The sequence below is a fragment of the Danio aesculapii genome, chromosome 21, assembly GCF_903798145.1.
Source record: "Danio aesculapii chromosome 21, fDanAes4.1, whole genome shotgun sequence".
Lineage (NCBI taxonomy): Eukaryota > Metazoa > Chordata > Actinopteri > Cypriniformes > Danionidae > Danio > Danio aesculapii.
The window spans coordinates 3,303,980-3,318,568 of record NC_079455.1 but is presented as its reverse complement, the minus strand read 5'-3'; the positions used below and the strand labels follow the sequence as shown (position 1 = coordinate 3,318,568).

General features: G+C 39.2%; 1 protein-coding gene across 1 annotated transcript in view; it reads right to left on the bottom strand.

Moving 5' to 3' along the window:
- Positions 1–12,980, bottom strand: part of dpysl3 (dihydropyrimidinase like 3) — a 51,759-nt gene extending 38,779 nt beyond the window's left edge. The window contains exons 1-3 of the mRNA XM_056445821.1: positions 12,858–12,980; positions 5,947–6,035; positions 2,505–2,689 (exon numbers count right to left, since the gene is read on the bottom strand). Of these exons, the coding sequence (XP_056301796.1) occupies positions 2,505–2,689; positions 5,947–6,035; positions 12,858–12,896 (313 nt within the window). The 5' untranslated portion in view covers positions 12,897–12,980. The remainder of the gene's footprint in view (positions 1–2,504; positions 2,690–5,946; positions 6,036–12,857) is intronic.
- Positions 12,981–14,589: the final 1,609 nt, after the last annotated feature.

The following is a 14,589-nucleotide window of genomic DNA, read 5'->3' as shown; positions in this document are numbered from 1 at the left end:
GATCCGTCAAAATGAAGTGGGTTTTTCCCAAGTGGCAACATCCTGCTCTCTCTCATGAAGCTAATACGGAAGTAACTGAAACAGCAATTCATCGAAATTCTGCTAGTCCTGGCTCCATAATAGAGCACATTTCTATTGAGCCCAGTGTTAAAATGGCCGACTTTACATCAGAAAAAAAGGGCTACGTCCAAAACCGCATACTTCCGTACTATACAGTACGCTAAAATCAGTATGCGAGCTGAGTAGAATTCGAAAATCAGTATGCGAGAAGTACCCGGATGACTTGCTTCTTCCGGCGAGATTCTAAAGTGCACGTCTTATGCATGCTGCGCTATCCCATGATGCCCCGTAGGTGAATTCATGAATGCGAGTGGAGCGACGCAACTGACGCAGGTACGTCACGTGACCATGACAAAATGGCGGATGTAGTACGTCCGAATTCCATTCATACTTTTCACATTCATACTGTATAGAACATACTTTTCTAACGGCCGAGTAGTACGTTTAAATTTAAATGCAGTACCTAGTGAGTAGTAGACGGTTTCGGACGCAGCCAAGGTGTTTACAGCATAGACTGTATTTATTTATTAATTTACTAACTTAAATTCAGATTTTCCAACTCGAGCGATACCCGCAATACGGGTGTTAAACGCATCAAAACACTCAACTCTCAAGATCGAACGCAGCATAGAAGTTTTCACCCGCTGAAGATAATATTAGAATAAGCGGATTATAAATGTAGTTTTAGATGAACAGCATAATCACAGTTAACTACTTTATTCTGAGCCACTTCTTTTGACGTTTTCACTTTTTCACACAGACAACGTCAGTCCTGTTTTGAATCTGCCACTATCCTGACACACAGGCATTTGTAGCTCCGCCCTCTTTTGAAATGAGCACAATCTCATTTGAATTTAAAGCGAATGTAAAGTCCCCTTTAAATACAAGTAAAAAGTACAGATTTAAAAACATTAGCATACAGTTGAAGTCAGAATTATTAGCCCCCCTGTTTATTTTATTCCCCAGTTTCTGTTTAACGGAGAGAAGATTTGTTCAACACATTTCAAAACATAATAGTTTTAATAACTCATTTCTAATAACTGATTTATTTTATCTTTGCCATGAATCAGAATCAGTTTTATTGCCAAGTGTGCTTCACGCACACAAGGAATTTGTTTTGGCTACAGAAGCTTCCAGTGTACATAAAGTGACAAGTGACAACACAACATAAATAAATATGAAAAATAAAAAATAAAAAAGACGATAAACATTAAACAGATGCAGTTAGTCAAAAAATCTGGATGTTGAATTGTGTGTACAGATTTGTTATAAATATACAGGTTATAAGGTGCTGTGTACAAATACGTATGGAGAAGGTATTGCATTGTATATTGATATAAGGTGCTGTGTACAAGTGCGTATGAGAAAGTATTGCACATATTTATTGCACAGTAGGGGAATATTTAACTGTTCATAAGGTGGACAGCCTGAGGAAAGAAACTTTTTCTGTGTCTGGCTGTTTTTGTGCTTGGTGCTCTGAAGCGCCGACCAGACGGTAACAGTTCGAACAGGTAGTGTGCTGGGTGTGAGGCGTCCAGAGTGATTTTGCGAGCCCTTTTACTCACTCTGGAAGAGTACAGTTCTTGGAGTGTAGTAAGGGTTGTGCCAGTGATTCGTTCAGCAGTCCGGACTATTCGCTGTAGTCTACGGAGGTCGGTTTTGGCAGCTGAGCCGAACCAGACGGTGATTGAAGTGCAGAATATGGATTGGATGACAGCTGAGAAGAACTGTACGAGCGGCTCCTGTGGCAGGTTGAACTTCCTCAGCTGACGAAGGAAGTACAGTCTCTGCTGGGCTTTCTTCACAATAGAGTCTATGCGAATGATCCTGAGAGATCCTGAGAGATGGTGGTGCCCAGGAACCTGAATGACTCTACTGCAGCCACAGTGCTGTTCATGATGGTGAGTGGGGGGAGTGCAGGGGGGTTTCTCCTGAAGTCCACTATAATCTCCACTGTTTTGAGCGTGTTCAGCTCCAGGTTGTTGTATCTGCACCATAAACCCAGCCGCTCCACCATGATGACGGTCAATAATATTTGACAAGACACCTATACAGCTTAAAGTGACATTTAAAGGCTTAACTAGGTTAATTAGGTTAACTAGGCAAGTTACTGTATAACGATGGTTTGTTCTGTAGACTATCGTAAGAAAATATAGCTTAAAGGGGCTAATAATATTGAACTTAAAATAGTTCATAAAAAAATTTAAACTGCTTTTATTCTAGCTGAAATGAAACAAATAAGACTTTCTCCAGAAGAAAGAATATTATCAGACATACTGTGAAAATTTCCTTGCTCTGTTAAACATAATTTGGGAAATATTTAAAACCGAAAAAAAAAATCAAAAGGGGGCGAATAATTCTGACTTCAGCTGTATATACATAACTGGAAAAGCAACTCAATTGCAGTAATGTGAGTAGTAATGTGACTTTCCACCCCTGCTTACCGATCATCGTGGTTCCTCCAGCCAGAGCAGCCTTGGTGCCCTGGTTAAAGTCATCGGCGGTGGTTGTACCCCTGAAGGGCATCTGTAGGTGGGTGTGGATGTCAATTCCTCCAGGGATCACCATCTTCCCATTGGCTTCAATGGTCTTCACTCCTCCTGGTACTATCAGGTTGTCACCAATCTGCCTTAAAGTTGACAGAAAAAAAAGCTTTTCATTATTTTTTTTATCACACTATGATTTAAAAGTGGGTGGCACGGTGGCTCAGTGGTTAGCACTGTTGCCTCGCAGCAAAAAGGTCGCTGTTTTGAGTCTGGGGGCATTTCTGTGTGGAGTTTGCATGCTCTCTCCGTGCTGGCGTGGGTTTCCTCCGGGTGCTTCGGTTTCCCCCACAGTCCAAACACATGCGCTATAGGGGAATTGAATAAGCTAAACTGTCCATAGGAATAGTTAGTGTGTGTGTGAGTGAGAGAAAGAGCAAGCACTGAGCTGCGAGAGCATCAGAGTGGAGCTCATTAATATTCACCACCATTCCAAATAAGGTCAATAAAGACCTTCTGATTCTAGGGATATATTCTGTAGGTACTAAATGAGCATATAAAACAATTTCTGAAAAACATTTTAAACTTACCTAAGCTACATCCCTACTATGTAGATAGCAGGACAATTGAACGTATTAAATCAATGCACTGACACATTTACTAATTTACCTAACAGTTACCTAATTTAAAGTCAAGGTGAGAGGGAGTTTTTTTCGCCTCTCTCTCCTGAAATGTATCTTACTTCCTTTTTCCTAAATGCTACCTCCGGTTGACCTGTATTCCCCTGAACTGTGAAGTTTGTATATGGTCGGGGGGTCCAATTTCACTACATGACGGTGTATTTGACTACATGGAAGTGTATTTGACAAATAAAGGCCTTTGATTGATTGATTTAAACATTTAAATTGCTGAAGCTGAATACTAGATTGGGCGACATAGTGGCTCAGTGGTTAGCACTGTGGCCTCACAGCAAGAAGTATGCTGATTCGAGTCCCAGCTGAGTCAGTTGGCATTTCTGTGTGGAGTTTGCATGTTCTCCCCATGTTGATGTTGGTTTCTTCCGGGTGCTCCGGTTTCCCCCACAGTCCAAACAGGTGAACTGAATAAACTAAATTGGCCATAGTGTATGTGTGTAAATGAGAGTGGATGGATTTTTCCCAGTACTGGGTTGCAGCTGAAAGGGCATCCGCTGTCTAAAACATATACTGCAATAGTTGGCGGTTCATTCCGCTGTGGCAATCCTTGATTAATAAAGGGAATATTAGTATCTTCCAAAAAAGTGAGTGAAATATTATGTACTGTCATCATGGCAAAGACAAAAGAAGCTAGTTTTAAAATTATTAAATTTGAAACGTTTAAACTCTTCTCTCGGTTAAACAGCACTTGAGATATATGAAAAATAATTACATTTCACAGGAGGGCTAATAATTCTACCATCAACTCTAAACAATGGAAAAGCAGCACAGAAAAACTGTTTGAAATTCCTTTGAAAGGGATAATCCATGCTTTACACCCTTGTAGCATGCGAAATATGATTTTCTTTGTTCAGATGAACACAAACAATGATTGTTAGAAAGCAAGATATGCTCTACACTGAGAGATGCAATTTTACATGGCATCTGTGTAGTTTTCCAAACCAGTGGCCCATACAATCCAACCGATAAATCATTATATCCCTGTGTGTGTGCCTGTGGTTAAGTGTTTCTAATGGTGCGGGGCATTATCAGTGCAATGTGCATGAGATAAACTAATGCTGATTATGTGAATGAGCCAAACAGGAAGAGGAGTGACCATCCATTAAACAGAGCCTACATATTGGAAAACCTCCAGAAGAAGATGGACTTTAATGTGTGTGTGAACTGGTTTGGGTGGTATATGAGGACATTATTTGTATAATGACATGGGTACAACCTAGTTGAGGAGAGTTGAAATCAAGCCAACTTTATGGTAATGAGCTATGACGCGATTCGGCGGCAAGCAATCGGAATGGAGAAGTCCACCGCTTGAGAAGAGTTCAGAGAACACAGACCTGTGAACTTCGGTTCCGGCCACAGTTGTTCCCAAGGGTTTGATTATTGCGGTCGCCGGATTTTCAGTTATTTACAATGTTTTACTACAGGAACATGCATTAAATAAGTTACTGGCGAGTTACTGATGTGCATTAATGCTATGTATATTTATCTTTAAAAGAGCGGGAATCTCACGCGACAGTACAAAACAGTATTGCTGCTTCAGTATATTTCAGACAGATGGACACACTGGATAATTAAGTGGAGTAAAGCCACACCACACGCAACTTGATCTTCCATTGTTAAATGAATTCGATAAGAAGTGGCCAACATTTCCATGCTAGAAAGCATGTTTTGTGCAGGTATGGAACTGATATGCTGCAACGGCGCCATTAAATACGAGATCAATGTAGCGAATTTTGACGCTCTCGCCGCCGGAGCTGAAGTCAGACAGGGTTGACGTCAGGGCGGCCAGAGGGACCTTGGACGCTCTCATTGCTTTCGGTGTGAACACACAGTCAGAGTTTGTCAGTAACTGTTACAGTTCACATGGACCAGTTTCCTCTTCCGTCGTATCATAACATGTAAGTGTCATTAAAATGATTGCCTTGTTTTGTGTAGTTTGCAAAATATGTGTTCAATTGTGTGTTGTAACTTCACGCGGCTTATAATCACTTATCTAATATAGATCAGTGCTTGTACTGTATCTCTCAAGTTAAATCTTTATGGGGCTGTTCACATATCGCATCCAAAACCAAGTTGAAAACGTGACGCGGGCTTCATCCTTTACTGAACTTGCGATCCTCTGCCGTTTGTCTTTGCTATGGCCACCATCAGCTGTTACTACACACGCGCACTGTGGATTAATACTGAATGTGTGTCGATGTTATTACTTGGGGTTAGGTTTAAGAGTAGAGCAATATGCTGGTGTTTAACTGCATTGCTTTAATGCACTCCTGCATTGGGCTCTCAAATTCTTCAGTGTTTCTCACTGACTCGGGCTGAACGCAGTCGACCAATCACAACAGACTGAGTCATCGGACCAATCAGCGCAGATTAGCTTTGCGCTAAGGAGGGGTTTGGGAACAAATGAATCGCTGAACGAATCATACGGGAGTCGCTGGGATAATTAGGTCAAAATAAATGCATATTATGAGACAATGAAAGTGTTTTTGACCTTGCGTGCATATCAGACTGTTGATGGAGACCCCTCAAAACCAAAATATGACCTTTTATAATGCATAATGGACTCTTTAATCGCTTAGTCCCACCGCAGCGTCACATGTGGCGGTAATAGCCATTTTGAACTGTCACCCACTGTATGTGTGTGTGCATGCATATGTGTGCGTGTGTGTGTGTGTGTGTGTGTGTGTGTGTGTGTGAGTGCAGCTTACTTGATGACTCCATCCTCCATATAGATGTCGGCATAGAAGGACTGGTCATCGTTCACAATCCGACCACCTTTAATCAGGAGCCTCTCGCTCTGTGAAAACAAGACACACAATGACAGAAAGAGGTCGTATGAGGTTGCAAAAAAATCTATACAAAATTGTCCTATTTCTATTGCCCTGTACTTTCAAACTAAGTCATGGCTTGAAATTTGCTGGGTGTTACATTGTGCGTCACTCCATTTGTCACTTCAACTTGGGCTTAAAATCCCCAGAGTGACATTGTACTGAACAATCAGTTTAGAAGCAGAGTTTTACTGGAGTCACTTCAGTACATTACAGTGAGTTCAAACTGGGGGCATTATCATTGACTGTTATTTTGACAGGAACCATTTTGCACTGTGACAGACTCAATTCTATAGTGCTTTTTACAATGTAGACTGTGCCAAAGCAGCTTAATAGAGGTGAAGTAAAGAGAATGAAAACATAGGCAGAGGGTGAACAAACTCCAGGGTAAGGCTAAGATATGCGCTGCCCTTTAATGCATTTAAGATTTGCGACCGATCAAGAAGAGGTTTCCACAAAAGCCCCGCCTATCAACAAGCGTCTTATATTCAACACACACATTAAATTATTTTATTAGATTCATTTAATTATTATAGTCACTTTTATTCTGCACGACGATGGCTTCGTCCATCATGATGTTTCACATTAGACATTGTATGATACCAAATTAGTCGACATCGCCCAACCCTAGTCCCAGACATGGGTCGGATTCGGTATTAATTGTCTCGGTCTCTGGTAATTAAAGAAGTGATTTTTCATTAATAGAGTGACTATTCACAATAAACAACCCATCTTGTTGGCATATAATGAGGTTTCAGTAATCATAAAAGAGCGATGGACATTTAAGAAATTCAGTGCTTCCTTGTGTGTCGGTGTTAAGTAGGTTGAAACGTCCAATTAGATTAGTCTTGTGAGAGCTAGAGCAAAATAAACACTGTAACTCAACTTTAATATGAGGAACACGTTACAAAAAACATGTCTTCTTTGAGAGGGTACTCATGCATCATTTTGGAGCAAGAACTGTTAGATTTACTGCAGGGTGCTGATAAAGGAACAATCTGAATTTGTAGAAAGCGCATTCACTCAAAGGGGACGGACCATTCAACAAATGCCAGAGTCCTGTCTGAGCCTAGCACACAAACAGTGCTGTCATTTGTTATGCGTGTGTGGGGAGTGGGGGGAAGACGCAGCCAAAGAACGCCGAGCCAAAGGACATTAAGGCGTGGAGCTTTAGCCATGCTTGTGCAGAATAATGGGCCGGGATTGAAGAGAACCTCTCTGTATGCATCCAGAGCTGCAGCCTTGTTGCCTGGGTGACCAAAATATTTACCGTACACTCATGAGAATTTCGTCTATTCTGCCAACGTAGCAGTCAAAACACTGGAACATACCCGTTTAGATGCATAATGACCAACCACCATTACACTTCAGCACATCCACCCTGTCCTGTGACCGAATTATGGGGGTTGCTATAGCCAGAAGCGTCAGACTCACCAGACAGTATTCAGCGTAAGACGGTGAGCTATGATCATCTAGATCACATCCTAATATCCCTACAAAATGAATCAAGTGGCCTTAATTATTATGTACTTACATCAGAAAATAAGTAGAAAGTACTTACTGTGTTCTTATAGTATAGCAGATCACTTCTGATACTCTTAAGGTGGGATATGGGTAGGGTTAGGGACAGGGTTAAGGTAAGGGATGGGTTAACTGTAATTACTATGTACTTATATCAGAAAATAGGTAGAATGTACATATTGTGCTCATATAGTATTACAGAACACTTCTGGTGCTCTTGAGGTGGCCTGGAGGTATGGCTAGGTTTAAGGTTGGGTTAAGGTAAGGGATGGGTCAATAGTGTATCTACGGTGTACTTTCATCAGAAAATGAATAGAATATACTTATTGTGTTCATATAGTATTGCAGAACACTTCTGGTGCTCTTGAGGTGGGATATGGGTAGGGTTAGGGACTGGTCTGGGGGGATGGGTAAGGTAAGGGATGGGTCAACAATGTAATTTCCAAATACTTGGATTAAAAATAAGTAGAATATACGTATTGTGTTCATATAGTATTGCAGAACACTTCTGGTGCTCTTGAGGTGGGATATGGGTAGGGTTAGGGACAGGGTTAAGGTAAGGGATGGGTCAACTGTAATTACTATGTACTTATATCAGAAAATAGGTAGAATGTACATATTGTGCTCATATAGTATTACAGAACACTTCTGGTGCTCTTGAGGTGGCCTGGAGGTATGGCTAGGTTTAAGGTTGGGTTAAGGTAAGGGATGGGTCAATAGTGTATCTACGGTGTACTTTCATCAGAAAATGAATAGAATATACTTATTGTGTTCATATAGTATTGCAGAACACTTCTGGTGCTCTTGAGGTGGGATATGGGTAGGGTTAGGGACTGGTCTGGGGGGATGGGTAAGGTAAGGGATGGGTCAACAATGTAATTTCCAAATACTTGGATTAAAAATAAGTAGAATATACGTACTGTGTTTATTTAGTATTGCAGAACACTTCTGGTGCTCTTGAGGTGGAATATGGGTAGGGTTAGGGACAGGGTTAAGGTAAGGGATGGGTCAACTGTAATTACTATGTACTTTTATCAGAAAATAGGTAGAATGTACATATTGTGCTCATATAGTATTACAGAACACTTCTGGCGCACTTGAGGTGGGATATGAGTAGGGTTAGGAACTGGTCTGGAGGTATGGCTAGGTTTAAGGTTGGGTTAAGGTAAGGGATGGGCCAACAGTGTATCTACAGAGTACTTTCATCAGAAAATAAATAAAATGTACTTATTGTGTTCATATAGTATTACAGAACACTTCTGGTGCTCTTGAGGTGGCCTGGAGGTATGGCTAGGTTTAAGGTTGGGTTAAGGTAAGGGATGGGTCAACAGTGTATCTACGGTGTACTTTCATCAGAAAATGAATAGAATATACTTATTGTGTTCATATAGTATTGCAGAACACTTCTGGTGCACTTGAGGTGGGATACGGGTAGGGTTAGGGACTGGTCTGGGGGGATGGGTAAGGTAAGGAATGGGTCAACAATGTAATTTCCAAATACTTGGATTAAAAATAAGTAGAATATACGTATTGTGTTCATATAGTATTGCAGATCACTTCTGGTGCTCTTGAGGTGGAATATGGGTAGGGTTAGGGACAGGGTTATGGTAAGGGATGGGTCAACTGTAATTACTATGTGCTTTTATCAGAAAATAGGTAGAATTTACATATTGTGCTCATATAGTATTACAGAACACTTCTGGCGCTCTTGAGGTGGGATATGAGTAGGGTTAGGAACTGGTCTGGAGGTATGGCTAGGTTTAAGGTTGGGTTAAGGTAAGGGATGGGTCAACAGTGTATCTACGGTGTACTTTCATCAGAAAATGAATAGAATATACTTATTGTGTTCATATAGTATTGCAGAACACTTCTGGTGATCTTAAGGTGGGACACTAGTAGGACTAGGAACTGGTCTGGGGGGATGGGTAGGTTACAGGTTAAGGGATGGGTCAACAGTGTAATTACCATTTACTTACATCAGAACATAAGTAGAATGTATTTATTGTGTTCATATAGTATTGCAGAACACTTCTGGTGCTTTTGAGGTGAGATACGGGTAGGGTTAGGGACTGGTCTGGGGGTATGGGTAGGTTAAAGGTTAAGAGATAGGTCAACGGTGTAATTACAATATACTTACATCTGAAAATTGGTAGAACGTACTTATTGTGTTCATATAGTATTGCAGAACACTTCTGGTGCTCTTGGGGTGGGATACGGGTAGGGTTAGGAACTGGTCTGAGGCTATGGGAAGGTTAAAGCTTGGGTTAAAGTAAGGGATGGGTCAACAGTGTAATTAGCATATACTTACATCAGAAAATAAGTAGAATGAACTTATTGTGTTCATATAGTATTGCAGAACTTCTGGTGCTCTCATGGTGGGATATGGGTGAGATAAGGGACAGGTCTGGAAGTATGGGTAGGTTACAGTAAGGGTTGGGTTAAGGTAAGGGATGGGTCAACAGTGTAATTATCATTTACTTACATTAGAAAATAAGTGCAATGTGCTTATTGTGTTTATATATTATTGCAGATCACTTCTGGTGATCTTAAGGTGGGACAATGGAAGGATTAGGGACTGGTCTGGGGGTATGGGTAGGCTAAGGGTTGGGTTAAGGTAAGGGATAGGTCAACAGTGTAATGACCATATACTAACAGTACATCAGAAAAGAAGTGGAATGTTTTAATCTACTTATTCAGAGAATAAGTTATTGTTTTTGTGCAGTCTTACAGAACACTTCTGATGCTCTTAAGGTGGGGTCTGGTTAGGGTTAGGGAATGGTCTGAGGGTATGGGTAGATTAAGGTTTGGGTTAAGGTAAGGGATGGGTCAAAAGTGTAATTTTAAATGTAATTACAGAAATTATACACAGATGTAATTACAAGCAGATCATTTTTAAAATAGTAGTATAATGTAGGAACATGTCTGTAGATAATAACCGCATTAAAGTAATTGATTAATTTAAATGTAAGGCCACCAAAATATATAAAGTGGGACCAAATTTACTGAAATAATTATTTCTGAAATGTCCCACCTAATTATACTTTTCAATTATGAACCAAAGCAAGAACACACATTATGTTAAGGCCGCAGCTTATGATATTTTAGAATACTAAAAAATAAGGTGTTTCATCAGAAAATGCTACTTACAGTGAATATACAGTCTACTAGACATGGGATCACACACAGGATAAATATTTAAATAGGCTGTTTTACATTAAATATTTCATCTTGACACTGATTCGATAAAATCCGTGTGAATGGCGTGAATGGGAATGAAAAACATTTCAGTTTTTACTACATTACTGTAGTAAAATATATATATTATATATATATATATATATATATATATATATATATATATATATATATATATATATATATTATTCTGTGGTGGTGTGGTTGTTTCCTTTAGGTTGTTTATTATGTTTTTTTTTAGGGGTTTTCACCAATATTGGGATAGGAGCGTGGAGATTGTACAGACAGGAAAGTGTGGGGAGCAGCAATAGGGGAAGGATCGGCAAAGGACCTCGAGCCAGGAATCAAACTCGTGTCGCCGCGAGCACCTTGGTGCTATGTGTCGACGCACCAACCACTAGGCTATTGGCGCCGACCCATTAGGTTGTTTAAACGGCCAACAATCTGAGATCAATATTCCCTTTAATTCAAAATGGATCAGAAAATATGAAAAGTTACAAACAAAATTAAACATTAGAACAGTAATTACAAGAAGATACTAATCAGCATTTGACCAGAAATGTAACATTTATAAATTTCAAACAACTGCACGAAGCTTTTTTAATAAGGATGCAAGGTGCGCATTTCTGTCTCTTTAGTACTCGCATACTCACAGTATATTAAAGGGGCCCTATTATGCAAAAATCACTTGTATAAGGGGTTTAAGCTCAGTTATGTGGCAGCAGTCTGTGAATATAACCAGCTTCTTACGGTAAAATTTTATTGATTTTATTGTTTAGAATCAGACTTGATTGAAACACTTTGATTGACATTCTCCCTTTGTACGTGTCATCAGAGGGGGAAAGCCCCGCCCACTAGTGACCATCTCTCCCTCATTAGCATAGGAGTCTAGTCTTGTTTTTGAATCTGCCACTATGCTGACGAACAGGCATTTGTAGCTCCGCCCTCTTCTGAAAAAGAGCAAACCTCATTTGAATTTAAAGCGACAGTCACCAAAACGGGGTCCTAACAAAAATTAGGATGAGAGCCTAAAAGGGACAGTTTCAGACAGATATAAAGCATTATGGGTGTGATAATTTGAGCTGAAATTTCACACACACACACTCTAGACATCAGAGATTTATTTTACATCTTGTAAAAGAAAATAGGTTCCCTTTAAAACTGCAAGATTTGAGATTATTTTAGGAAAGCGGCAAGCAAAGTAATAGGGTTGTGCGTGTGTCTGTGTGTCACCGACAGCAGTGAGCATTGTGCGTTCAGACTGAAGCTAATGTGCAGAGATGGATCAGTCTTTTGGGTAGGTCATGCTGAACAATAATATTGATGTCCAGAGCATCTGACAGCAGCGTCAGTCTGAGAAGAGAAAACCACACCTCATAACGCAGACAGCCAGACTACTGAAATCTGCTCAGTTCCAATCGTCTGTCTTCAATTTTTCAATACCATTAAGCCTTTTTTTAATGGTCTATGTTAATTAAACACTAAATGAAGCTGTGCGATGCTCGTGTGTATGTGTGTGTGTGTGTGTGTGTGTGGACTGCGCAGTTCCAGCATCAGCACCATGAGGCTGAAGATCTGAGACAAAGAACATCCCTGTAAAACCCGCAACAATACACTCCAAATCCCTACAAAATCCACACCACCGCCCACACACACACACACACACACACACTATTAATCTTTAAAACAAAGCAGGACTAAAATCAAAGTGATGCAATCGTTGCATGTTTTGTGAGTAACTATGTAGTATGTGCTCTCATTTATGGGCGTGATTTTCTTGCTGCAGTACACCGGCCACACACACTCAGTCCAGCAATATAACATCCACAAACGGAGAGAATAATAGCCGACAAAAACAAAACCACGCCAATTTTTGCTATAATTATCATTTTTAAATCCTGAAGATCAACATATGAGACTCTGTCTGAGCAGTGCGATGGTTTAATATCAGTTCAGCCCAACAGTATTTCACACGACTGAAGCCTGGCATTTAATCCTGCAATGTTTTTGTTGCAAACATGCAGACTATTAAAGAAAGCGTTTATTAAATGATGAATATAAATGCACGGACTTACAGTGATCTTTGGGATGTTCTTTTTGCCTTGGTAAGACATGGTTAGTTGTCGGTGGATGCAGCTGTCTTTATTCTGCTCTTTTGCTGATGTTAGTGGTGGCGCACACTGCTCGGGATTGTCTGATTTAAGGGCTCCTCCCTCCGCCCCGCCGGGTGTCGTGTGGGATTTCAACCGCCAGGAGGCGATGCTGGAAACTTGTTCAACTGAATCGGTTCATTCGAACAGTTCTTTTTACTGAACCGTCTAAAATAGTTATTCATCGTCAATGTCACAGTTTGATGTTGTGTAAAAACTTATATTGTACATTATTAATTGATGTATTAATTAATGACAACTTATTTACTTATCTGAATTGAACACTGACATACTCGTATTGGTGATTTATTAGCCTACCTGTTTCAGAAGTTCATAAAGGCTATAAATCACGCACATGTATTAATAATAATTAGATAGGCTAGCCAAATAATAATAACATTTTTTCCCAAGATGCATTACTATCTGAAACTTCTTTTAGTAGCCTGGAAAGTCTGACATTGAGATATTTTATTTTGCCACAATATATATTGCAATATTAATAACTTCATTGAATGATTTGAATAATTGTATTGGGAAAGATTTCATTTATTTAGATCACCTGGCGTGATCAAGTCTTTTTCTATGCAGTGCAAATGCATAAATTATAATAAGAATAAATAAATAAACAGTGCTTTATGGTTTTCTGGAGAGTATTCAAGTCTAACAGTATTCAAGAACAGAAATTCGAACAAGCATGTCAAATAACATGGTTATCATTGTATGAATATTTAACAATAAGCATATTAGTAAATAATCTAATTCTGCCACGTGACACACACATTGCGATGTCGATGCTTAAACGATATATTGTTCAGCGCTAAATGCACAGTTTAAGGTTATATAATTCAAGAAAGTAAATAAATGATCAAAATATGTTTGATTTACCCTAAACTTCAGAACGATTTAATGCTTAAATTAACGAGTTGTAATTATATTAATATAAACAGTTGAACTCTGAATTATTAGCCCCTCTGTTTATTTTTTCCCTAATTTCTGTTTAATGCAGAGATGATTTTTTTCAACACATTTCTAATCATAATAGTTTAATAAAACATCTCTAATAACTGATTTATTTTATCTTTGCCATGATGACAGTACATAATCTTTCACTAGATATATTTCAAGGCACTTCTATACAGCTTAAAGTGACATTTAAAGGCTTAACTAGGTTAATTAGGTTAACTAGGCAGGTTAGGGTAATTAGGCAAGTTATTATATAATGATGGTTTGTTCTGTAGATTATTGAAAAAAAATAGCTTAAAGAGGCTAATAATATTGACCTTAAAATACTTTTTAAAAAATTAAAAACTGCTTTTATTCTAGCCGAAATAAAACAAATAAGACTTTCTCCAGAAGAAAAAATATTATCAGACATACTGTGAAAATTTCCTTGCTCTGTTAAACATCATTTGGGAAATATTTAAAAAAGAAGAAAAAATTCAAAGGGGGGCTAATAATTCTGACTTCAACTGTACTTGATTCTGATTGGTCAGTTGGGTACTTCGAATCATCTTCTCCGTCAGTGAAAACATTCAAATACACTGTACATCCACATTGTGTATCTGCTTGCCCATCATGGCGCAGTTTTTGACTGTTTGGTGACAGGTTGTGAATGAACAATAAGAAGGTTAGTATTATTTAAATCTTACATTCATTT